General features: G+C 41.6%; 2 protein-coding genes across 4 annotated transcripts in view; both read right to left on the bottom strand.

The window, feature by feature from the left end:
- CLYBL (citramalyl-CoA lyase) overlaps window positions 1-7,265 on the bottom strand; it is a 183,172-nt gene extending 175,907 nt beyond the window's left edge. Inside the window, exon 1 of one of the 2 annotated variants that reach the window (XM_081908259.1) lies at window positions 7,128-7,265. In XM_081908259.1, coding sequence (XP_081764385.1) covers window positions 7,128-7,192 — 65 coding nt within the window. In that variant the 5' untranslated portion in view covers window positions 7,193-7,265. The remainder of the gene's footprint in view (window positions 1-7,127) is intronic. The other variant, XM_081908260.1, reaches the window with a different exon arrangement.
- A 7,443-nt stretch (window positions 7,266-14,708) lies between these two features.
- TM9SF2 (transmembrane 9 superfamily member 2) overlaps window positions 14,709-27,470 on the bottom strand; it is a 33,351-nt gene continuing 20,589 nt past the window's right edge. For both annotated transcript variants that reach the window (XM_081908212.1, XM_081908213.1), the window contains exons 8-17: window positions 26,169-26,248; window positions 25,961-26,069; window positions 24,481-24,613; window positions 23,341-23,460; window positions 22,665-22,722; window positions 21,918-22,077; window positions 21,387-21,538; window positions 20,735-20,846; window positions 19,009-19,180; window positions 14,709-16,008 (exon numbers count right to left, since the gene is read on the bottom strand). In XM_081908212.1, coding sequence (XP_081764338.1) covers window positions 15,941-16,008; window positions 19,009-19,180; window positions 20,735-20,846; window positions 21,387-21,538; window positions 21,918-22,077; window positions 22,665-22,722; window positions 23,341-23,460; window positions 24,481-24,613; window positions 25,961-26,069; window positions 26,169-26,248 — 1,164 coding nt within the window. In that variant the 3' untranslated portion in view covers window positions 14,709-15,940. The remainder of the gene's footprint in view (window positions 16,009-19,008; window positions 19,181-20,734; window positions 20,847-21,386; window positions 21,539-21,917; window positions 22,078-22,664; window positions 22,723-23,340; window positions 23,461-24,480; window positions 24,614-25,960; window positions 26,070-26,168; window positions 26,249-27,470) is intronic.

Genomic DNA, 27,470 nt, shown 5'->3' with positions numbered 1-27,470 from the left:
CTATTATACTGCTCCAACTCTGTCTGGGAAAAGAATATCAATACCTAGCATTCATAGGATTCTTCTATTTGAGTCGTTGCAGGAAGAACCAAAAACACTGGTATTACTTGCAACAGAACAGTTTTCAGTGATTTAGATGTTAGGGAAGCTTCCTAGCTATTCGGGGGAAATGCTAAATATATTTTCCATCAATTCTACAAAGTTTATCTGTTTTATGCCAGTTTAGTTATGTTTTCACCACCACAACCAAAACAAATACCATGGGAACTTTGGGTGAGGAATGCTGGAAATTCTGTTACAAATCCTGATCTCTAGCTTTCCACCCTTGAACTACACATCTAATGGTTCCTAGAGAGTAAGGGCTATTAAATCTGTTTTTAAGTCTGTGGCACAGGTTTGTAGCAAGCAAAGACTGCCTTGACTGATATACTTTAGACCCAGTAAATCTTTTCCAGCCCAGCAACCTTAAGCTCCAGTTCTATAGCTTGAGTATCAGCTACACCTGACAACATTACAAGCTGCATATGGGAACTGCACTTATCTGAGACTAGCAGAATCAGAGGGCATGGCACAGCCTCAAAGAACAACTGCTGTTCCTAAGCTACTCTCCCAATTATATTTCATCCTTCTTCTTTAATAATACTTTATTAAATACTTTATCCACCACCAGTGCAGTGACACACACGCCCTTCCTGTTTAGTCCCACATCACAAAACAGCTTGCAAAAACTGTCAAATTTAACACATTTCAGTAGCCAGTCCTGATTCTCAAGAATATCAATGACATAAATCACTGAGAAACAAACTTGTTCAAAACCTGAAAAACGAGCTGGTGCTTTCAAACGAACATTTTCCCAACAAGGTTGTAAACAACGAACTCAACACAATTTCATTTTCATCTCTTTCTGCTGCATAGTAATAAAATGAATTTAAGATTAATTTAAAATGAAACAGCACAACAAAGACATCCAAGGGATTTTACAAAGGCATGGGGAGGACCAGTCTTTGGAGCCAGAATCCTCAAAATGCACCAAAAGCGAAAGAGAGAGAGCTTTCACCCTTACAGAACAACTTTTAACAACTGTATAAAGCAACATTTCAATTGTTAAAGAAACAAAATAATAATAATTCCAGGTAAAAAAAGAGATACCTCATCTTCACAGAGATTTTTTTAAATTTTTATTTCCCTGTCAACGGAAATCTTGTATCTGTTCAAGATTTGTGTCTGCTAAAATGTTGCAAGACAGGGAGAAACTTTTCTGATTAACAAAGAAAACGTGTTTGGCTATATTTCAGCTTTTGTTGCATTAGCACCCTCCAGTGTCCAATTTATGAAAAAACAACAGCCTAAAAGAGCTCTAATTGTGACTTCCTAGTCAAACAGAAGAAGGTAACCGACTATGGAGGTTGAAAGGTTTACCCTGACTTATCAATTCATTGGCATATGCAGTGGCGTAGTGTGGGGGGTGCAGGGGGGGCCGGCCGCACCGGGCGCAACATCTGGGGGTGGGTGCGCTCGCACTCACAGCTCTCTGCCCCCTGCTAAAATCCACGGGTTAGGGGGCGCAAATTACTTGCCTTGCCCGAGGTGCTGACAACCCACGCTACGCCACTGGGCATATGCCACCACTAGGGACAATGATAAGAAGAGGCCACCCAATTAAAGCCGAGTTCTGTTCTTCTGCCCACAATGCTACCATATTATACAACGAAAAGGTTGAGCATGTTAACAAACTGTCCTAATTCCAGCTGCCAAGTCCAACCCACCATACAATGTGGACAGAGTTTCTGTTAAAAGCAGCTGTGTAAAAGGGCTTTGGGTGTTCAGGTAACCAAACCATGATGCTCAATGTAATTGTAAGGAAGCTATGAATCTGTCTTAACTTCTGCAATGCAAATCTAAGCATTCTTACTCAGAAGAAATAAGGCTCACTATACAGGCGATAACCATTTTGCACAGGGGTTCTGTTCCCACCCTCTGAATGTGTTGGCGGAGTGCAATTAAGTGTGCCCCACCATGTTACACCCCACCACATTATGGCCCTGATTTCCCCTCTTCCAGGTCCAAAAGGAACCATGCATTGGCAATCACACATCAACTTGGAGAAAGTCAGGGGAGGAATGTTTCCTTCCCACCCCCCAAAAAATTCATGCTACAGAGTCAGGGGGTCATCCTGAACCAGGTGTTCCTGGGAGAGCGACCAAAACTGGGTGGATCACAACCTGATTTTGGGAAATCTCCCCCTCTTCCAGCAACCCCCATGGTAGGCGGGGGAACAGGAAACTTTATTTTTGTCAGTTTATGATAGGATCCAAGTAGGGATGGGAGAGAGATTCAACAAAAAGTTCATTTTTAAAGGCAAACCTACCAAATCCACACTTCCTGAATCACGATGCAAACCGAAACACAGCCATTGTGCGCAAAATTGCATATTTTAAAGTGTGGGTGGAAATGCACACATTAGTGAAAACCACATACAAAAGTGCATTATATACAAAAGTGCATTAAATTAGGAGAATCTGCTTTACAAAAAAATGTGTATGCGACATATAAAAATGTGTACTTGCAAAAATTTGTACTAAATGCTGACAAATTTTCAGGAGGTATGTGTGTGTGTGTGTATGTGTATATATATATATATATATATATATATATATATATATATATATATATATATATGCAGGTTTTGGTGTCCTCGGGTGTCTTCCCGTGTAAAAGTTGGGGTGTCTAGGCGACGTTTCGACGAGGTCTCACTCGTCATCTTCAGGCTGGTGCTTTCGGCTTCTTGTTACTGGAACAGAGCAGGATCTCAGTGTTTGAGTTCCTATAAATACTGTTGAGGGGGTGTGGTGTATAGCCTTCAATGTTCTGGGCAGAGAGGAAGTTCCCAGGCTAGTGTGCCTTTTCTTCTTTTGTTCCTTAATTACTTGAGGGATATCTTGAGTGATTTCTTGAGTGATATCCTGAGTACCACTTAGGTGGGTCATTAGGTGTGGATTAGTTGCTAAAGTCTTTGTGTCTTGACCTCTTGAACTTTGTGAAGAGTTTTTCTGAGAAGATGGCTGTACTGCACTTAGTTGTGCTCTGGCTTGGCTTCGTGTATAGGGGCGAGCTGTGGTTTTGTGGCCTGTGTCAGCCAGATCTGTGTAGGGATTGCAGGGGGGTGCAGCATCCGGAGGTGCCACCATGGTTTGGCTACTGGATGGTGTCTGTAATTTATCTGTGGAGAGGGTCTGGGTTTGGGTCTGGTGTGGTTGATTGGTGATGGCGTTCTGTGTGCCTCTGGATCTGGTGTCAGTTTTTGTGGGGAGGGCTAATTTCCAGATGTCTGGCAAGCGGGATGTGTCGTCACGCTTGTTCATGTTGTGAGGGTGTTTCTCTATCTCGATGGCTTCCATGATTATTCTCTTGTGGTGATGTTCCATGTTAAAGAGCAATTTGGAATCTGCAAAATTAATTTCGTGTCCTGTTTCTTTCATGTGTTGGAAAAGAATGCCGTCAAAAAAGAAGAAAAAACTTCCTCTCTTTTCCAACACATCCCGCTTGCCAGACATCTGGAAATTAGCCCTCCCCACAAAAACTGACACCAGATCCAGAGGCACACAGAACGCCATCACCAATCAACCACACCAGACCCAAACCCAGACCCTCTCCACAGATAAATTACAGACACCATCCAGTAGCCAAACCATGGTGGCACCTCCGGATGCTGCACCCCCCTGCAATCCCTACACAGATCTGGCTGACACAGGCCACAAAACCACAGCTCGCCCCTATACACGAAGCCAAGCCAGAGCACAACTAAGTGCAGTACAGCCATCTTCTCAGAAAAACTCTTCACAAAGTTCAAGAGGTCAAGACACAAAGACTTTAGCAACTAATCCACACCTAATGACCCACCTAAGTGGTACTCAGGATATCACTCAAGAAATCACTCAAGATATCCCTCAAGTAATTAAGGAACAAAAGAAGAAAAGGCACACTAGCCTGGGAACTTCCTCTCTGCCCAGAACATTGGAGGCTATACACCACACCCCCTCAACAGTATTTATAGGAACTCAAACACTGAGATCCTGCTCTGTTCCAGTAACAAGAAGCCGAAAGCACCAGCCTGAAGATGACGAGTGAGACCTCGTCGAAACGTCGCCTAGACACCCCAACTTTTACACGGGAAGACACCCGAGGACACCAAAACCTGCATTCCTGTACCCGTGAAAATCTACGAAAGCAAATATATATATATATATATATATATCACAGGTTGGTCCAGAAATGTGGAGAATTAAACTTAAAACTGGAAGAAAGAGAAACTGTAAAGGTAAAGGTAAAGGTACCCCTGCCCATACGGGCCAGTCGTGTCCGACTCTAGGGTTGTGCGCCCATCTCGCTTAAGAGGCCGGGGGCCAGCGCTGTCCGCAGACACTTCCAGGTCACGTGGCCAGCGTGACAAGCTGCATCTGGCGAGCCAGCGCAGCACATGGAACGCCGTTTACCTTCCCGCTAGTAAGCGGTCCCTATTTATCTACTTGCACCCGGGGGTGCTTTCGAACTGCTAGGTTGGCAGGCGCTGGGACTGAACGACTGGCGCGCACCCCACCATGGGGATTCGAACCGCCGACCATGCGATCGGCAAGTCCTAGGCGCTGAGGTTTTACCCACAGCGCCACCCGTGTCCCCTGACACGGGAAACTGAGAGAACCTAAATTGACAAAACCACCCACCTTTAGATCCATGCCAGAGTGTTATGCCCTGGCAACCAGTGAGTGCTATTTTTCTAGATAAGGAGGTGCTGGAACTCACTATGAACACCTCCCTCATTCTCACACAATGGCAATGAATGGGGAAAAAAGCCCTACAGGAAACCACATGTGGGATTAAAGCCTTCATTAAGCTTGCTCCACTAGCTCTTTTTCTGTCTTCTGACATTGTAGGTGAAGAATTTGTCAATAATAAGAATCCAGCCTTTACCTTCAACCACATTTCAAAATATTGAATGAATTATAAACCCAAAATTCCAACACAATTTTCTGTCTCATCAAACTCCTCCCTTTTATAAGCATGGAATTCAGAACGGCATCATAGTATGACAATGACCATCTGTACAGGTAAGGCCTACAACGTTACAGGTGCTGGGGGTCAAAGCACTTGTCTCAGTGATACTGGTTTTAATGGACTTCCTTTTATCAGAGTAAGATGTGCTTGTTTTTAATGTTTGGTGTTCGTTAGCACCATTGTCCAACAGGTCAATCGGGATCGACTTGTAGAACATGTAATTGTTTTTCCTCAATCTCTTATCTCTCTCTTTATCTCCAAACAGCCCTTTCTCTTGAGGAGCCAGTATGCAGGGCTTCTCTCTCGCTCTCTCAGAAGGAGAAGCAAACAGGCGCAAGGCGTACACAGATGGAGATGCTGGCGAGAGACAGAAGCGCTGGCTCCTCGACAGAAAGGACCGAATTTAGCTGGAAGACTGAGGGAGCCCCGTTCGCATCCTGAAGTAAACGCAACCCATGTTTGCGCGTCGTGATTCGCCACTTCTGCGCATGCGTGTGACGTCACCTTGACCATCTGCGCATGCGCGAGTGGCGAAACCCAGAAGTAATGCGTTCCACTACTTCCGGGTCACCACGGAGTGCAACCCGAAAGTTCTCAACCTGAAGCAACTTCAACCCGAGGTATGACTGTACTTGGGGATCAAGCTAGTCTGGAGGGGAGAGACTCTTCTGAAGAAAGACGAGACTCCCAAAACCCAGTGAAGGAAGCAGTGTGTGGTGAGCCCTTAAGAAAGTACCTCAGAGGCTGGGATTGTTGAGATGCCGCAACCCCAGAGTCGTCTGCGACTGGACCTAATGGTCAGGGGTACTTTTACCTTTACCTGAAAGAAAGTGCTACCTCAGAAAAGAACCAAACTATCAAGCAAGCCAAAATACCTGATAACTAATTAAAACACAATTAACATTGTCTGTGTGAAGAAACCTAAGTGTGTTATTTGCAACCTTGGTTTTAAAAATAAATTTTGTTATTTATTTAAAGTGAACCTGTTTGAGACTCCAACTTATTGGTTATCCCCTCATAAAGGTCCCCCACAGATTCTCTGGGATAGTTAGCATTTGTTTTCAACCTTTGGGTTTTAATGGACTTCCTTTTATCAGAGTAAGATGTGCTTATTTTTAATGTTTGGTGTTATTCAGGGTAGTTCAGGGAGGTGGGGGCAACATAACTGAGAGCGGGTGTGAGAGTGAAACAGTGACATCGAGCCCGCCGTCACCGCCCCCCCAAAAAACTTGCCCATACTGTATATCAAGATCCTAACCAGAGGTATTCTGCATGTCCCCACACCTACTGAGGCCAAGGGTGCCTTGTGATAGCCTTCAGAACTCACTTCCTAAGGAAGTTGGCCTTTTCAATGCTCACTACAGTAAATACCTTGGTCCTGGACTTTTAATTTGACAAATGAGTTTTTCTGGACGTTGTATTTACCTTTATCACTACTGTTACCAGCTCAACATTTCGTAAACTGCTTTCAGAGGTTACATACTCAAAAGAGTAGCGTAGAAGTCCTCAAAACATACATACTAAATTAAATCCTGTTAATTTAGCACTTTGGGATAAATCCCACTTAAATGGCTATGAAATAATCCCAACAGCCCTACCTTGAAGAAGACTGTAATGTTTTGAACTCTGGTGGATTTACTTAGTAAGCTCAGGCTGCTGTTATTCCTTGCAGGGGTTGACGGTCCTTCTTTGAAAGCAGGGATGAGGAGCCTGTGGCGCTTGCAGATGTTGTTACGGGACTCACGGCGCCCCTTTCCCCTTCAGTGCCCTTAATGAAGGTTGAAGAGAGGGCTGTGGGGGTTTTGTTTTGTTTGTCTGTTTCCCTCTCTAAGAGACAGCCCAACTTTCGAACGCTGACCAGACCACGTAGCTATTCGGAACTTGGCAACACAAGAGACGCGTGTGCGTGTGTGCACGTGTGAATGTGTTTTACAGTAAAAAGCGGGGAGGAGAGCAAGTGCTCTGCGAACTTCTTCCCAACCCCGTCAATTCCCCCCACCCCAATCTTCAGGGAGCAATGCCTCCCCCCCACGCGCGCGAGCGCGTTCCCGCCTCCCTACGTCGCCGTCACTCACATTCCCCGCCTGCTCAGGCTCTGACCAGCCGCCAGGAGACGCCGCAGCCCGAACGCCGCCGCCATCGTCGCCGCACTTCGCCTCTTCCGGGCTCCGCCCACGTCCGCCTCCCATTGGCGGAGGACTTGAGCGGAGGGAAGCCGCTTCTCTGTCGCCTCGCGTTTGGATAAGTTACCCGCGTTCTAAAGGGGCGGGGCGTGGAGCGCTGGGTCGTCGGAAAGCTCTACTCACGTGTTACACGCGCGTGAGGGCCCGTCCCGACATTCGAAAGGGGCGGGGCCTGGGGCGCCTAGTCGTCGGAAAGGTCTTCGGGGGCGGGAAAGGAGTAGCTCAGTTCGGAGGTCGTCTGCTATGCTCCGAGTGGAGGGAGGTCTTGCGAGAACAGCTCCTCCTCGGTTATGGAAATTTGAAAGTGCCTTCAGCATGTAGCAGTTGGTAAAAAGAGGCAATGCGTATCATATGGGCTTCTGAAAACAAATGACTGCGTTCAGGTGGGGAACAAATTGAAATACAGTACAGGTGTATTTGAGGCCATCTACTGAAGCATCTAGTGATGTATGGAAGTGAGAGCTGGACCATAAAGAAGGCTGATCGCCGAAAAATGGATGCTTTTGAATTATGGTGCTGGAGGAGACTCTTGAGAGTCCCATGGATTGCAAGAAGATCAAACCTCTCCATTCTTAAGGAAATCAGCCCTGAGTGCTCACTGGAAGGACAGATCCTGAAGCTGAGGCTCCAATACTTTGGCCACCTCATGAGAAGAGAAGACTCCCTGGAAAAGACCCTGATGTTGGGAAAGATGGAGGGCACAAGGAGAAGGGGACGACAGAGAACGAGATGGTTGGACAGTGTTCTTGAAGCTACCAGCATGAGTTTGACCAAACTGCGGGAGGCAGTGGAAGACAGGAGTTGCTGGCGTGCTCTGGTCCATGGGGTCACGAAGAGTCGGACACAACTAAACGGCTAAACAACAACAACAACAACAACTGAAGCATCAGTACAGATGTGGCAAACCACCAACTTCGAAAAGTACAATATCAAGCTTCCATACTACTACTGCCTGCAGATGTGTAATGGATTTTTAAAAACCTATTTCGTGGATTTTTTCGCTGTATGAGGAAATCCATTTTAAATTGGGGGAGTGGAGTGTAGGCTGCCATTTTTTTATGATACCTGCATAAAAACCTGTGCAGCAATAAACCTCCATCTGGAAACACCACTAGAATCATTGTAAAGTCTTGCATTCCTAACGTAACATCAAGTTTAAGTTGTTTTTGAGCATGTAGAATACAAATAATTTAAGGTACATACTTTTATGTGTCCAAAGGATATCGATTCATAAAATTAACTTCCACTTAGCCCAATGGGACTTATTTTATTAATATTGTTAGCCACCTTTCAACCTGCAGTATTTTCTCAATGTGGCATACAATGTACAGCGAATTAAAAATCAGTTTAAAATATCTAGAACACTCAAATTCAACAATAAAATAACAGTTCTATTTCTGTCAGCCTCTCCACAAAAAGGCCACCTAATCTACCCCCTCAGTTAAAAGAAATCTGAAAGAAAAAACCCTTTTAGAGCCATCCAAACAAACAATAAGGGAGCTGATCATAAGTGAATAGCGGATTGGATCCTTCATGGTTTATACCATTTTAAGCTAAAAGGACTGGTTTACATGTTTGTTTGTAAGAACAATCAGGGGGTCAAGCAATAAAATAATAATCTATTTCCCCGTTATTCAAATGAGATTATCAGGAAGCAAGCAGAGAACTCGTATATACAGTCATACCTCATGTTAAGTTTGCTTCAGGTTGCGCATTTTCAGGTTACGTCCTGAGGCGACCCAGAAGTACCAGAAAGGGTTACTTCCGGGTTTCACCGCTCGCACATGCGCAGACGTGCAAAATGATGTCACGCTCATGCGCAGAAGCGGCAAATCACAACCCATGCGTGCGCAGACGCGGGTTGCGTTATTTTCAGGTTGCGAATGGGCCTCCGGAACGGATCCCATTCACAACCAGAGGTACCACTGTATTCATATTTTTAGAAATGTTTGCAAAATTGCAAATAGATGCAGTTAGTCTTGCATAAACAAAAGAAGAGTGCAGGGAATATTAATAGGGAATTTATTAATGAACCTCGAAGGTAAAGATTAACACAAATCATAACATTGGGCTTTGAATATAATATGAAATGACCTCCTGTTCTGCCTCAGGTTGGCTTAAGACAGCTTCATATTAACATTTCTTTGATGTTTATTAATTCTGAATCATGAAAGAGAAATGAGCATCTTGGCAGTCAAAGAATGACGTACACCTGACTATCTGTAAGTGGATATTTTATTTGGCGGGTTTTTTTGGGGGGGGGGGTTCCAAATCAGGAAACAAACAGCTGCCAAGGTCAATCTTGAAAATATTTTTGACATTTTGAGTTGAAAAGTGACTTTGGAAACAGCTCCAATACAGAACCTTCAAAGGAGAAACATTTTCCTGTTCCTGTCCAGCTTTACCTTGTGCATTGGTAGTACATAGAAGCACCAGTAATATTACCTCAAAACTTAGAAAGTATTTAAAATAATGGAATGGCAAAGCAAGGTGCTTCTGCGCTCACCTTTTTCAACAGTGAATTAGCTGTGTTACAAACATAAAGTCATATTAGCAGCCTGGTGCTTCTTGTTCCGTCAGAACAGACTGATACACAGAAATCAGCAAGCGAAGCTTTTCACACCATGGAGATATTCACCACCTATTGATATCTGGACAAGAAAGGCAGAACAGCCTTTGTAAAAAGTTTGCATGGGATACATAGTTGCAGTCTGATCCTACGCGTGTTTACTGCGAAACAAGTTGCATTTTGTTCAAGGAGGCTTTGTCCCAAGTAAGCATGTGTAGGATTGTGGCAATCAAGTCTAGTACTCTGGGTGAAGTAGTTTGCCGATGGAAACATCAGCATGTAGCTTGAAAGTATTCCTCAACTCGGCACAATTCCTGGAATCCCAGGTAGCAAAGGAGGGCCTGTTTTCAGCTTATTTGAGCTCTAGTTTTGGGATGCGGGTGGCGCTGTGGGTTAAACCACAGAGCCTAGGTCTTTCCGATCAGAAGGTCGGCGGTTCGAATTCCCGCGACGGGGTGAGCTCCTGTTGCTCGGTCCCTGCTCCTGCCAACCTAGCAGTTCAAAAGCACGTCAAAGTGCAAGTAGATAAATAGGTACTGCTTCGCCAGAAGTGGCTTAGTCATGCTGGCAACATGACCCGGAAGCTGTACGCTGGCTCCCTCGGCCAATAAAGCGAAATGAGCGTCACAACCCAGAGTTGGTCACGACTGGACCTAATGGTTAGGGGTCCCTTTACCTTTACTTTAACCTCATGTTTAGATTACTGTAATGCTCTCTGCAAGAGGCTGCTTGTGAAGATAAGCTGAGAGCAGGATGTGGCCAAAAGGGTTGTAAGCAGTGCTTCTCTTGGGGACCATGTTGATGTAATATAGGAATATAAGCAGTTGATGTCATATATGAATATAAGCTGAGTCAGACTATTCACCCATCTAGCTCACTACAGTGAATGGCAGAGGCTCTGCAGAGCTTTAGACATGGGTCTCTCTTGGTCCTACCTGAAGATGCCAGAAATTAAACCTCAGGCTTTCTGCATGCAAAGCCAGATCCTCTAACCGAGCTAAAACGCTTCCCCAAGAATGTTTCTGTTCAGACGGCTACTTACAAAACCCAGAACAACTTGGGTCCCAAATATTTGTAGGGCTGCCTCGCCCATTACTGTATTAATGTACTTACTTGCGGGATTTATTGCATCCCCTTCTTCAAAATGGCCACCAGGTGAGTCACAAGTTTGTAACTGTCCATTCTGTCAGAAAATGGAATACTTGGGCTGCATGCACAACATACAGTTAAAGTACACCTCCCCCTCCTAAGAATCCTGGGGCAGTTTACCCCTCACAGAGCTACAACTTCCAGCATCCTTAAACTACAGCTGGGTGGACTATTTTTAATTTTCTCTCACCCATTCTCAGACTGTTCTTGGTCTTTTTTTGGGGGGGGGCACTTAAAATTCCATTGCACCTCACCTATTTCTATGCCTAACTTAGCTTCCCATACATATTTCAGACTTTCTGTATTATCTGTGTCTAATCACAGAAACCTGCCCTTTGTTGAGTCTGACTCTTCCGTTATTCGTTATTCAAATGGTGTCAGTTTCCTGTACTACAGTATTTTATTATTTGGTATAAAAGCACACATGTAGTGTGCCATTGTAGCAGGAAGATACGGATTCTGTGCAATTTTTTCCAAAATTGTTATCATATTGAAATGTAAGTCACGTCATTTAATCTAAACAAATGCCATAAAAAAACCTCTCAATCCTTGTATTTTTATTTACTATGAAATTATGGAAGGAATAGAAAAGCAGCTGATGCTAATGTTGTTCTCTTTTCTTTGTATATTAAGCTTCCATTTCCCATCTCCAGCTTTTCCATATTATCTATTTATTTTCCCTGGCCAGTGTGTTAATTTTTTTCTGTCTCCTCTCTGCTTTTTGCTGCTCTCTGTGGAACACCATTTTGTTTTGGTCTCATCATTGTGCCCAAGCCTATTTAACTTTTAACCCTTGGGTTTAAAACTACTTTTAAAATCACCCTCTGCTACCTTGATGAAGACCAGGCACCAGGTCCTTCCTCTTGACTGCTAAACATGGGCTCCCACATATCTCATAATGGCAGGAAGGTTTAAGAGCAGCAGGTTGCAGAGCTCCAAAATCAGGGAGCATCTCCCTGCCCTCCCCACTGCATTGCTCTTGTAATATTGTGCTATGTCAAGCTACACGTGCCAAAATTCTCCGCAGCCTTGCGGGTCATCTTCAAGTGAAGAAAAGGCTAAGGAGAAAAGCCTACACAAATGTGGAGTGGAATCCCTAAGACTGTTGTATGTCTCTTTCCGGCAACTCCTGCAGCCAAGCTGGTGTTAAATGTAGTCATACCTCATGTTACGTTTCCTTCAGGTTGAGCGTTTTCAGGTTGCATCCCGCGGTGACCCGGAAGTACCGGAAAGGGTTACTTCTGGGTTTCGTCGCATGCGCAGAGGCACAAAATGACATCGCACACATGCGCAGAAGCGGCAAATCGCAACCCACGCATGTGCAGACGTGGGTTGCGTTCTGCTCATGTACCACTGTATTGCTCTGCTTTCCTCTGAATCACATCAGTGAGGATGGGGGCGAGGGGTCGTCTGGGCAGCCCAGGACCTCCATACTCACTGCCTAGGCTTACGCCCTGGAGAGGTCACTTCGGTGCTACTAATGTAGCAAAAACAACACAGCAAGCAGTAGTTACAAGTTACCGGTCCCTGCAGCCACAGCAGGCACTGTGAGTCTCCAGAGATCTGACCACCCCTTGAGGTGCACTCCATTGTCTCTCGGGCCAGACAGATACCAGGCTGTGTACACATTACCTGCTTAAAATGCAGTTAGGTCATTCTTTTGCTCATTTCAAACTGAAGCTTTGGGGGGGGGGGAGATGCATTTGAGTATAGCATTTTATAAGAAATGACAGGTACAGCAAATGGCTAATATGCATACACCGCTTCCCAAACTTGCGGGAACGCACTGGATGTAAACAGATACACACTTGAAAATAATTTTGGAAATCTGTAATCTTAGAATGCCTGATTAAAAAGAACTATTTTTCTCCTAAGAATTTCTTAGTAAAATATAACATGAACTTTTTGCCTTTTGATTTTCATGCTTGTTCTGGTGGGAACTGCAGAATGCAAAAAATAAGACTGGTAAATGTGACTGACGCAATCTCTATTTTGATGTTGATCTGTAACCAAAATCAGAATCAGGTTTACTGTTCACATATACATGCCACAGATCAGCCTGATGGCTTAGCAGTAAAGTGATTTCCTGATAAGAAAGGCTTTATGTGTCATTTTCACATGAAATACTTTTTCCCCAGCAGACTAAGCACAATTTTGGTATCAAATGTTTTGTTTTCACCTGATGAGTGCTTTTATATATCCTGTCAAATCAACAGGCTGAACACCCAGAAGTAATTGTGCCTATTCCCCTCATGATATTCTTTTTATATGCACATTTCTGAAGTTCCTGAAAATGTTTAATGTATGCTAGGAACATAGCTGTTTTAGATTTAATGCATTTAAGACTCCTTCAAACGTTTCTTTCATTTCCCCCTTGTTACAAAGTCAGTGTTTCACATTGTATTTGATGCAAATAGAATTAAATTAAAAGGCTTTTAGAAGAGGAGGAAAAAAGTAATGTCACACTTTAAGTTTCAGAAACACTTCTAAAATGTCAATCCCTGGTGACAGTTGGTAGGGTGAAAACTTTTCTTTAATTCTTAAAAGCTTTTTCATCAAATATTTTTGTTCAGGCCTCTGATATATATAGCTGGGTTCTTACAACAGAACTTCTGTGGCTGAAAAGATCTCAAAACGATCCGCAGAATTTTCAAAGGTCTCCCCTCATTTCCATCTCTCCTACGAACTCAGGTTATACCTTTTAAAGGAGATGTAACTCACCTCCCAGAGTGCACCTAAGTCATATTCTGGAAAAGAAGAATTTACCTCAGAAAACCTGATTTGTGAAGTACGCAAAGCTTAGTTTCTCACTTGTGACACAGCTCTATCTCCAACTTATAAAACTGGCAACTTGATGGTAATGCTGACTTTACATGACTCTAATGCATATGAGAAAAACATGTTTCCAAGGTTTCCAAGGAAGACACAAGAGGCAAAGGGAGCCCAGGGGTCGGGAGGTTTCTTCAGACAGGATAGGATAAAGACCTGAAATGAAAATGATGGCTGGAACAAGACAAACAGAAGGAGCAGAAGGACAGAAATGGGGAAAGGATGCGGCTATGAAATGGATAGAATTTTAAGTATAGCAAGATATTGATAGAACAGAACAATTGGTTGGGGGCAGCAACAGAGAAGCCTGGTATTCTTTTGGAATACATTCCCTAGGGTAGCCCACCAGGTCTTCTCATTGCATTCATGAACATGGTCAAATTATGTTCGGTTAGGTCAGGCTTCCTCAAACTTGGCCCTCCAGATGTTTTTTGGCCTACAACTCCCATGATCCCTAGCTAGTAGGAGCAGGAGTCAGGGATGATGAGAATTGTAGTCTCAAAACATCTGGAGGGCCGAGTCTGAGGAAGCCTGGATTAGGTTTTAGGACAGACTTTTGGTATTTGACCGAAGTTTGATACTGCTTGGCCAGTGGGATTTTTTGGTGGTTTGAGTTTAACTTGTGTACTATTTTTTACCAGTTTGGTCGAAACCAAAAAGCAAGATAAAAACAAACTGCCACATAGATGCAAAGGGAAACAGCTCCAGTAAGAAGCAGAGAGTGATTCACACTTTCCCCATCAATTAAGACTTAAAGGAAGGGAGGGAACCCTCCACAGCCGTCCTACACTATAGAGCAAAGTATGAGATTGGCTGTTCACTAAACCAGAATATACATTTGCTGCATGTTTTCTTTTTTGCTTTTTGTAACATACCTAGTTTAATTACAGAGTTGTAATGCTAGATTACAAGACCAAATTCAAAAGTTATTAACAAAAGATACTTTTATTGGATTTTAATATTCAAGCATTAGTTTATGATCTTTAGAAAGAATGTATTAGAAAAAACATAGGTTCTTTTCTCCAATCAGAATGTCAGAGCCCAAAACATGCAGTTTAACTTGGTTGCAGATATGCTCTTGTGGGAGACATGCAGGCATTAACGTAAACTCAAACCAACTCAACATGATAAACATGTTTCCATTGCTTTTTTCCAAGGATGCATATGGGTTAATGTCAATTCCACATCTACCAAATTGAACCGTTCTATTAATACAAGACAAATGGCATTTCTGCTTGTGTATGTCCAACCCCCCTAATCCATTCTACATAATATGAATCATTAAAATCTGTTGTGAGCACACTTGACAGTGCGTCTTCCTTCTCTGTATGCAGATCTTCTCAACATATTATCCAGTCTCAATCTAGTTACGCTAGCGGATTAGAACTGACAGTGTAGTGCAGTTATGAACAGTTACATCTATATAGGGTAGAGCAGATTAACAAACAAACAAAAAAGTTAAACCAACCTAGAATTTAACAAATATAATCTACATATTTTTAAAACATATCAATATATCTGTATTTACAAAATTTCATGGGTTTATTTATAATATGTGATGATCCACTGAAAATGTTGATAGTAATTATTACAATTATGAATGGATAGATTCCCAAGACTCAAGAGGCACATGGTTCCAAAGGCCAACAACACTGGAACCTAATGAAGTCACAGAAAAAGTGAGGTGGATTTATGGCCATAACTCCAATATATATAAAAAAAAAAATCAGGAAAAGAAAATCAAAAGCAACACACGAGTCAACTTTCCAAGTCATGATAGAAAGAAGTTATTTCAATGGGGCAGGGGGATAATTAACCCCACTCAACAAGCCTAGAAAACTGTATTTACACCCGTTATTTATTTAGAAGTATCATTAAAAATTCTGTAATGTACTCACTTCTAGCCAGTCATTTAGAATTTAAAAGTTCTACTATAAGCAACATTTACAAACGCATACAATATTTAACTTCAACCTTCAGTAAGAACACCCAAGTGAAAACAAATTGCAAAGTTATAATACAAATGTTTTGGGTGGGCAAAATGTATATTCAGTATCATTCACAAGGTACAGAAGTCAATACTTCAGATAAAGCTTAAATTCTTCTTCAGAAGCGTATCATTATATTAGGATGATGGCTCCTATATTTTACAGTTTCTTCAATCCACTTTTACAACGCTGTATATTTTGGTCACAAACCAGAAGCATGCGAAGAATCCAATTGTTCCTACAAAACAGAACGTGAATTTTAAATTGGCAAAATAAACATCAATGGATCTGTTACAGCAGGGGTCCTCAAACTATGGTACGTGGGCCAGATCCGGTGCACCAGGCTCCTCAATCCGGCCTGCAAGCGGGCGGCAAGGTCTTTGGGCGGGTGCTCCCATTGTTCCCATTCAGCGCCTCAAGCGGCGGCAGCTCTGCCTCAAGCTCCTCCATGCTCCTTTTCCGAGTACCCACCCAAAGACCTTGCCACCTGCTCAGTCAGTCCCGCACGCTGAGGTAAACCAGACACGGCGTAGGAAGGTGGGTGCGTGGGGAGCAGTGCCAGCCTAGGGGCGGGGTGACAAAATGGCGTGCGGCACAGGCTCCACACCATTAAGACATTGAAACAAGAAGCTTCTGTGCCTGAAAGAGAAGGTATTGTGTATTGCAAAATAGGGTTGTGTTGATGCAACACAGCTGTTTATGCAGGAAGCACAAGGATGCAAATGAGCAAAGGATCCACGTGGCCTGGAAAAAGTGTGAAAACCACATATACCAAGGATGAGTTTACATTTCTGTTAGATACTGTAACACAGGGGTCCTCAAACTTTTTAAACGGGGACCAGTTCACTGTCCCTCAGGCACTGTTGGGGGCCGGACTATGGTTCCCCAGAGTTATTGACCTTTCTTACAGAAGGCTGCCCTTTTATGGAAGGTTGCCTTTCAGGACAGGACTGGGTACCAGCACTTGGAGCACGTGGCGCCCGCAAAAAAAAAAGTCGCTAAAAAAACCAAGACGGGACACCAAGGCCCACGAAGGATCCCACTGCTCGCAAAAGGAGCCAGCGCTAAAAAAAAAAAGACGTGTTGTGCATCAACACAACCCTATTTTGCAATACACAATACCTTCTCTTTCAGGGACAGAAGCTTCTTGTTTCAATGTCTTAATGGGTAGCTGTAGAAGCTGGAGTGTCCTGACTTATTTTTAAAAGGAAGTCTGTACCAGTCAGATTTTTATTTTTTTTTAATATCCAGTTAACAACATCCTAAATTACCAGGAGATTAGTGTTAGTTAGCTCCCTCAATTAGCGTATGTTTGAGTCTATATGTAGACTGAATTCAAGACACTGTACCTACTCACAAATTATGATGAAATAGCTTGACCAGTTCTGAGTGAAAGGACATTCCTCTTTATGTCTCCACACAGTGAGAAGGCACACTGTAAAGCCTCCTTCTATATGAATTAGTGGGACAGAATTAAGTCCTACTAAATTCAAGCAAGAACATTTCCAAGGTAATGTATACAGGGTGGTGCAATGCAGCCTGAGTGTATTTTGTTATTTTGGTAAATGTATACATAGTTTTGATGCTGAAAAGCACAACCAAACAGACCATTTGACTTCATAATTTTTGGCTGATTTAGAATCCAGGGTAGCTGAAGGATATTGGAGAATGGAACATTTGATAAGTCTGTTCATGGCTGGGAAATAACCATGTGCTCCAATAAACCAACAGACTACTGCTTTTACAGCCCTTTGAATATTTAAATTCCTGAGCAGTCAAAACCTGCTTGACAATGGCACATTGATTTTATGCACCTGATTATTCACAAAAAGTATGTACAAATAGACTTTTTTTAAAAATGTCACTTGAAGTCTGTGTTTCATGTAACTGAGAATTAATGAGTGTGAATTTTTGCAACTTTAGACGACTGAAGATAGGTATTGTTCCTTTACATGTTGCAAAGCTTTTCTATGTTTATGCGTCAGGTTCTAATTCAAAGTTATGTATGTAATGTGTTTGTAGTAAAGAATGAAGATTTAGCAATGGTTCATTCATGATGGAAAAATTCAACAACTATGAATGATACTGTATTATTTTTTTCCATTGTAGCTAAGCCACTGATGTTTAACTGACTCATTTACTCCGATACAGTATTGTGGGCCCAGCTGTAAGTCAGATTTGTCACATAGCTCCCAGTATTTTGCCTGCTGTGTCTGATCAATGACCTGGAATGCAGTGTGAGAAGCAAGTGCCCCAAGCATGTGCTACACCGTCACAGCAGCAGGGCACCGTCAGAACCCTTCTTGAGGCTGACCATTTTTAACAGATGAGTAAGCAGCAATATAATAGTTTTGATGCAACAATTATGAGTTTCTCTTTTTAGCTTTTATATCATCTTGACACGGGAAGCCAGATGCCTTCGGGGCTTGTGTGTGTAATTTTGATCACTTGCTAGAATGATCTCATCCAAGCTTAATGAAATTTACTATGTACGTATCCCTTAATGCACAGCCTCTTTTTTCTTGTAAACAGCTACGTTTCGGGGGGGGGGAAGGGAGGGAGAAGAATCCCAATGCACAGTTATCGGCATATTAAACTGGAAAACGCTACAAAAAGTATTCCAGAAAGCAACAGGAACTTGTGCAAAAAAATTAAAAAATTGTTTAAGATACTAAAATGGTATCCAATTAACTTCTTATATTTTATAGCCATCAAGGTGTTGACGCCTTTTCTCTAAACCCTTACAAGTGGAGAAGAATGTTCTCCAAATAGTACAGCTCTCTCTGTATGAAACTTCTAACAGTCCTTAATAGGTAAACAAATGCAAGCATGCAACAATACAGATTAAAAAGCGGAAGGGTTTGTATTTTGCATTTTCAATCAAATTCTGAAATGGCCCCTAACTGTGTTTAGGAATTATACAGATGACTGCCAACGTTCAGCAGCCAGAGATGCAGGTAGAAAGCAGAGGAGCAGGGAAATGAACATAAAGATGTCCTGACTACAGTTAAACATCCCACCTTTATGTCACGACAACTTGAGGTCCATAGTCCACATTAAAATAGACAGGCACACAAGTTTGTTTGTTTTTTAAACAAGCAACCATAGGGATGTCCGTCAAACATTAGTATGAAAAAAGTTTGCACATGGCTTTAGAACTCTTAAACTGTATTGTGTGAAGCACCCCAGAAGAACTCTAACATAAAGTCTCAGTACCAAAAAATATATTCATATTTACCTGTGAAAAGGAAGAAGATCAGTACCATTATCATAGTGTAACCAAAGTATAAAATGGTGCTTGCTGTACCCGTAATTTGAAGTTTGGAAAAGAAGTAGTGTACTGCGTATATTAGAAAATAAACAGCGGTAAAGCCACTGGTGAGAAATGAGCGCCACTGCCAGTGATAATCCTAGAACAAAGAGAGAAATGGTTGAAAAACCGCTAAACACTTGTAGACCTTCTGGGCTTCAATCAATCAACTCACGTGCATGAGAATATTTGCAAACCAAAGCAACATAGACTATATATTTCGTATCTAATAATGATGACCCTTTATAAGGTTTTAATAATTTTCTAAGATGAGCTACTGGCAAATGATTGTGTAGAAAGAGACCATTTGCGAATCAATAACTTATTCAAATAAAATACTACAGGGATGCCCTTCCGAAGGGAGCAAACACATTCTAAGCTGACATTTGGAGCACCTGCATTTTGGAGCAGATGCCACAAATGTTCTAGGACAGTGCCAGGCATGTAAAGGTGGGGGTAGAGGATTTCCACCCCCACCTTCCTATCTCTAACACAGCAGGTATGTACTGCAGTCCAAGTACAGATTCACTTGAAATGTAAAATGGGATTAGCATTAAGAAAACCAATTGAAACCATGGAGCCTGTTTTTGGCAATATTCCACAGCTAGGTTCTTTTGGTGATCAGCAGCAAGGCTCCATTTACTGTATCTGTCAATCACACCATGGAAAGTTTTAGTGTCAGAGAGGACAAAGCTGTATTTAAAAAGAAAAAAAGAAGAGGCACTTGACCCCAGCAGCTGATACGATTTTAAAAACAACCTGTTGGGAAATTGATGGAGATCGTCACCTAATCGAGTTAAAACGATTCAAAATATTTGAAGGTACAAACATTTGATTTATTTAAAAAGATGCTTAGGTTGCCTCATAGGATGTCTTCTCTAAACAGCCAGCAATGAAAATGGCAAGTGTAAGCAAGCAATAAATACAGATTAGAATGCACAACCCATCTTAAAAGGGCCATATATTTCACATTTCTCTGCCCCAGCAAGTTTTAGCAGTTATTACACAATCTATTATATTTGAGTCAATACACAAATCTGGAGTATACCCTATGCTGTCCCTAAAACATGAAGTAAAAATTAAGGAACCTAAAAATAAGGTTGAGCAAAAAATGGGGGTGGATGATATGATGATGATGATTCCTATACAGTCGTACGTTGGATCCCAAACGTCTTGCAAGTTAAACGGTTTGGATCCCGAATGCGGCAAACCCGGAAGTGAGTGTTTCAGTTTGCAAACGTTCTTTAGAACCCAAACGTCTGACATGGCTGACCCAGCTTCTGATTGGCTGCAGGAGCTTCCTACAGCCAACAGGAAGCCTTGGCTTCCGAACACTTTAGAAGTCAAATGCACTCCCGGAACGAATTCTGTTCAACGTCCAAGGTACCACTGTATTTATATGGGTACCTACTCAAAGTGTTGGTTTTTTTTGGGGGGGGGGATTTTGGCCTCGCTCCGGGCACCATAATACCAAAGTCTGCCCCTGGTCCTCAATACAAACATAAGTGGACAGAGGCACTTTATGAAATCTCCCTCCACCGTTGTGTAAAAGGAATAGCAACTTAGGAGCCAAGTCATTGATTGAATCCTTTTTCCTAATAATTTAAATCCCCCCAAGACAGGACTGTTGCAAGAAAGAATTCTGTAGGCTTACCTCCGCACACAAGTGGAAATAGCAAAGTAGAATAGTAGCCTCAGAACACGTGATAACCAGAATAATGAACACCAGAAACAAGAAGCCAAACATGTAATACATCTGATGAGACCTAGAAAACAGAAGTTTAAGCATAACCAAAGTAGTCTTGGTGAAGTTTACCTGGCCATTCTAGCATACAAGTGGCAAATATTGTTGAACTCCAGCATCTGACGACTGCTCAACCAAATCCATTAAGAGTTTATGGCATAAAGCTACTCCCATGTTTAATTCATCTCACAGTTCCCCACGGACTTTAGGGCCATAAAGATTCCCCACCAATGAACTGTCTCACCTAAGACTGGTAAGACCTTCTGTGACATAAGAACACTAAAACCAATGTCAGACAGAGGTGTCATGACACTCCAAGACCTGCATCAGGCAACTTTTGGTTGGATGGTTTCAAAAGCCTATGGCCAGACAACTACATACTTGCAAGCGCAACACAGGCTTTATATGACATTAAAGCAGAACAGTCAAAAGCTTTGATAATGGAAGAAAGCAGAGAGAAGTGTAGAAAACAAATACAAGCTCTTTTTTAAAAAAAAAACCAGCAAGTTGAAAAAGTACTTTAGAAGGCATCAAACATTTTTCAAGAAGCATACTGGCTTACCATATGCTATTAAGAATGAAGAAAAGTTGTATGAAGATGCATCCGAAGGGCAGAATGCCTCCCATAATGATACCAGGTAATGGCTGCGTGTAAAATGACTGTTCAGGAATCTGACGAGGAATCTGATTAGTACGAACTGGATGTTCTATGGCCTTTAAAAGATATAAACAAGGGTGGGGAAGAGACTTTCTAAATAATCTAAATTACACTAAACACCACAAACAGAAGGAAGTACTTAGTCAAAAGAATTTACAATCCTATGGCTTTCTAGCACAATAAAGGAAATCCAAGCTAAATCTCATCTAACGAGGTCTACCACATTCAGAATGGTTTTCTTTGCTTTGAATCCTGTTGTTTGACCATGCTTTATATATACACAACTCAATCACTGAAGTCAGGCAAGACCCCAAAATCCACAGCCTTCTAAAGGACTTGACCCACCATTTGTTTTCAGGCAGTTCAAAAGGTACGAGATATGTGTGCAGAGAAGGTGAGTAAAACATCTTAAGATCAGAAAGACAAAGAACTTACATTCTTCTTGAAACCAAAGTAGGCCCCAATGAACGTCAGTGGTACAGATATGCAAAACCAGAGGGCTAGAACGGCAACCAAAGTACCAAATGGAATGGCTGCAGAGGAATGTTCTCCCCAGAGAATCAGATTCATGATGAAAAAATCGGCAAACACAATGCTAAGAGAGAAACGAGATTTAACAATTAACTCACACTTGATTAATTTCAATGTTATTGAAATCATATCACTATATGTCTAGCTTAACGTTGAGCCCAGGTGACATGTAGAAAATATCAGGCAAAGAGGTCAAGCAAGCCTTTCTTCCTTAATCTAACAGGACTGAGCTCCAGCAGGAGTTGACGTTTCAGTTAAATAGCTCCAAATATATGTCTGTCTTAGCTCCACTTCAGGGGATGACTGCTTGCTGTGATTAAGCAGAAAGATTTGACATAGGCATTGTATAGTATATGACACCACAGATGCAGCGTGGTCTGAGAAGCAGCCCAAGGAGTAAAATAAAGAATCAATGAAGAGAACCCCTGTCTTTTTAAAAAGTACTTCTGTCATGCTGGCACTGCTTAATCGACTTTTTTCATGTGGCAGAAGGAAACAAGGTTTACAAAAAAACCAAAAAAGGGCACGAACTGTGCATAGCTCTGACATGCAATGATGTTGCTGTGTTTTACTTATGTTGCTGAAGACTCACCAGTTTTAGCCAAGCTTCTCATATACCTATTTTAATAGTAATCATAGGAATTAACTTACCCAGGGCAAAGGAAGGCTGTCAAAAGAACATTTGTCTTCCATTTTTCACCCCCAAATGCTGTATGAAAAGAAACCCAAACAGCACCAATTAAATGACAGGTACTGTACAAACATAATTCCCTATTTATTAGAACAGTTTAGACAGGCACTTGAACTTAAAGTTCAGTTGTGTTATTTGTTTTTTCATCTTTATTACAACAAAATTTTGAAAAATTAGACTGATTCAACACACCGTACTGCATTATACTAAAAGTGAACACTGATTGAGAAGCTCAGTAAAGCAGTTATAGGTTTAACTTTTGTTTTATCTCCCTTTCAAATACATATAGACCAAAGCAGACAAAAGCTGGATCAAACTTCATATGTCAAACAAAATGCAATTTCAAAAGCCACTGACAGTCTGATTTCCATAACAGTATGTCAGTTACCTCTTCCCCTGCAAGCAGATCCAAGTAAGAACAATTGACGTTAGAGTTAATACAATAAAAGAATATCCAACTTGAAAGTTTGCTAGCTTGAGAACAATCTAAACCTGCATGTAGTCTCTCTTCAGTCTTAAAACATTTTTCCATCTTGCCCAGAGGGCAAACAGGATCAGAGGGGAAATCGCTGCTGTGATGATAATTTAGACTAATGAACTTAAGTGCTGTCACGTTAAATGAACTTTTGTACTTACATTTGTAGAATCTGGCAGCAACGTAACCTGCTGGGGTTCCAAGCAGCACCCACAGGACCACAGCACAGGTCATTAATGCCCCCCGATTTGCAGGTGACAAAAACCCAAGGCAAGCAAAAACTGAAAAAGGAAGTACACAATATTTAGAGGCCTCTTAAAGATATGTGTGCTTCTCATGTAGACTACCTTATTCACATCTGTTGTGCACAGTGCCTAGGAGTGGTGGAACAATAGTATATTTCCCCCTTTTTTCCAGAGGTTTCAGATTTATTACTTTGTGAAATTCAATATATTTAGGATTTGTGCAGACGTAATGCTCCCTGATCTCATCATCTATCCACAGTTCAAGTAGCCTGAAGAATACTGCAAATCACCTCTGTGAACTTCCTGCTGGCTCCTACAACATCCATTTTCACTTTTGGAACCCACTACAATAGCACTATCTGTATACTGGCATAAAATGTGTTAAAATGTGTTAGGGAGGGGGGATTATTGGGTTGTTTTTATTTTTATTTTGTTTTGTTTTGTGTTTTGATATTGTGATTTTATGTTGCAAACTGCCCTAAGACCTGTGGGTATATGGCGGCATTCAAATTTAATTTAATAATAATAATAATAACAACAACAACAACAATAACAACAACAACAATAATAGCAGTAGTAGTTACCAACCAGAATTCTTATTATTTTATTTTTACATTTAGATTCCATGTTTCCTACAAAGAGCTTAAGGTGGTATACGTGGTTTCCTCCACATTTTATTCTCATGTGATATGTATTAGGTCAAAACATGTGACTTGACTGATGGTCGGCCAAAGAGCTTCATAGCTGAGTGGGCATTTGCATGAACCCTAGTCTTCTGAGTCCTGATCAGTTCACCACTCTAGCTCTCAGCATCAAAGCAGTTTGAGAGTCAAATCTCCTATGTGTGTTCATGTATGTTTTGAGGACCTTATGAACATCCAGCACCAGCAAACATGCCTCAAACCAGGAAGGGTGAGGTAGATACATGCAAGGGAAGGACAAGGAGAGAACAAGCACATTGCGTGTTGTTGATCATCTAACCAAGGTTAGGCAGAAGAGCTTTTAGAATTAAGGGGCACTGCTTCACCCATGTATCCTGTATTACTTTATACTTACATAGAGTAACAAAAGTCATAATTAAAATCTGTGTTCCAGAGCCCAGAAACACTGAGAGTAGCATTCCTTTTCTTGGAGGCCTAAATATGTCACCATGAACCAGTTTCCAACCAAATTCTTCCTGAGCATCTTCCTGAAAATTAATAAGCCAGTTGAGGGGTTTATACACACAATTATATATATATCTCTAACTTCATCCCTCCAAATTTACAAACTCTGTGTATGGTTTAGATAAAATACTGAAATATCACACAACACCAAACATTCAAACTTTATAACTCGGAAACCAACGAGTAACATACAAATGAGACCTCAGAACTTTGTTCTTTCAACCTTTTGGGACATAGTAAAGTTGGACACTTAGTGTGAAGGTTCTTGTTGGGGGTGTCTATGATCTACGAGGCTTCTCCCCAGTTCTGTCCCTGGCCAAGCTGAAGCAAGAATGCCCTGAGTCATGCAATCATTTGTAGAAAAGTCACTCCCCAACAGGAAGAAATCCAGTGTGTGCTGGGATGACAATCTGAAAATCTCATTAGTCTTGGCAGGGTAATTCATGGGATACATCAGGCTTCCTCAACCTCAGCCCTCCAGATGTTTTGAGGCTATAATTCCCATCATCCCTGACCACTGGTCCTGCTAGCTAGGGATCATGGGAGTTGTAGGGCAAAAACATTTGGAGGGCCAAGGTTGAGGAAGCCTGGGATACATCATTCATCAAAAGAAGTAAGCAAAATCATGGTAATCACCCACCTCCCCTTGGTCTGTTCGGGGTAACCTTTGGGGGGATAGCATCTGTGCCCATCATTACCTTATGGAAAACATATAAGAAGGCTCACAATTCAGATCCCCTGTGGGCTGCAGTTATTGCAACTGGGAAGGCCTCTTATTAGTTAACTGTCTCAATGGTAAATCCTTCAGGTATTCAAGATGCCTGTGATATCCAAGATTAATCATACTCAGACTAGATCTAATGAAACCAATGGTCTTGTTATTTATGCCCATTGAGTTCAATGGATCTACTCTTGAGTATGACGTAAAAAGCATCCCTATTAATATGTATTATTTTCACAGAACAGACTGTGTTCCACCTTTCCTTTTGACAATATTATACGCTACGATGTCCTAACACAAAATTTTGTCAGTAACTATTGTTGCAAAAGGAGTATGTTTATATCAGTTAATACAGTTGCAAAATCAGCTGGGTTTTTTTTTCTGTAAGCCACAATGAATGGTGTATTTATACTTGAAGGGTAGCATATAAACATTCTAATAAAATGAATATACATAAAAGCTATTTGGGCATCATACAGATAAAGAGTTAGGTTGCCAATGTGCTTATCAGAACATGGCTGAGGCAAAGACATTCACAACATTTCTAAACATGAATATTTAGAAGGCATCACACAAAAATGATGTATTAGAGATCTGAAAAATTTAAAGCATTTATTTTCCAACTTGTTTTAAAAAAACTTATACTTACAGTAGAATCCATCTGATTATATCTTGCAATGTCTTTATGCAAAGTTCTTAGCATGATCATAGCAACCATCCCAGACAGGAAAAGGACAATCACAAGAGAATTCATAATGCTACAAGGAAACATGATGGCCAGTTGTCAAACCATTATCTTTTTTACCAAAAAAAGTGCTCCAATATGTTGAATTACAAAATGAAAACATTTCCCTTACCTAAACCATTGTATATGTGTGTGAGGCATGGATTCTAAAATGTAATCCCACCTGGAGGCCCACCTGATTTCATCATTTTTCTGAAGAGAAAATGGTTAATTTTTAGATGTCATACAACTGAAAGAAAATTATAACAGACTTGCCAAGTTTTTATACTGAGAATGGCAACATAACCACTAATATATATATATACTGCATAAATAATTATTGGGGATCATGAACAACTAATTTTCTTCTGATGTTATTTACATAGATACTAATGAGAATTTTATCACTATTTTCAGTGGAACCGAGAAATAACTAGGATTCCTGGCAACCAACATCGTTATGGTTTTCGTCATAATATTCAATATTTATAGAATACTTTTAAGTCTTCAAAGAGGCTCATAATATGCTCATTATCTTGTTATAATCCTTACAGCAAGCCCTGTAAGTTAAATCAGTATTATGACCCACCACATTGTTGAGGAAGCACAACTAAGGCTTTGAGTGCCTTACTTAAAAGTTTATCTAGTGAGTTCATGACAGACACAATATTTGAATGGTGGATTTCTAACTCACCATGCGACACCTCTCACGTTCAAGATCAGATGTCAAGAATGTCAGCTAAAACATATTCTTTTTGAGCAAGGAATTGCTTCACTAAAATATCAGACCTGATTATGAACAAATAAAAGGTGGCGAGCAGCTACCATTGCCTCTATACTTCTTGAAGGCTATATTCTGCATAGAGACTTCTTACTGAAGCTGCAATCCTCTACATAGAATCATAGAATTGTAGAGATGGAAGGGATCCTAAGGATCATCTAGTCCAAACCCCTGCAGTGCAGGAATATGCAGCTGTCCCATACAGGATTCGAACCTGCAACCTTGGCATTATCAGCAGTGTGTTCTAACCATCTGAGCTATGTGCTTGCCTAGAAGTAAGATTCACTGACCACAGTGGAACTCACTTCTTGAGTAAACATGTATAGCATTAAGCTGTAAGGTAAAGGGATCCCTGACCATTAGGTCCAGTCATGACCGACTCTGGGGTTGTGGCGCTCATCTCGCTTTATTGGCCTGAGGGAGCCGGCGTATAGCTTCCGGGTCATGTGGCCAGCAGGACTAAGCCGCTTCTGGAGACCCAGAGCAGCGCACGGAAACACCGTTTACCTTCCCGCCAGAGTGGTACCTATTTATCTACTTGCACTTGACATGCTTTCGAACTGATAGGTTGGCAGGAGCAGAGACCGAGCAACGGGAGCTCACCCCGTCGCGGGGATTCGAACTGCCGACCTTCTGATCGGCAAGTCCTAGGCT

Source organism: Podarcis melisellensis (assembly GCF_964234715.1).
Source record: "Podarcis melisellensis genome assembly, chromosome: 4".
Lineage (NCBI taxonomy): Eukaryota > Metazoa > Chordata > Lepidosauria > Squamata > Lacertidae > Podarcis > Podarcis melisellensis.
Note: the sequence above shows the minus strand (reverse complement) of the source record. Positions and strands in the feature narration are given on the sequence as shown.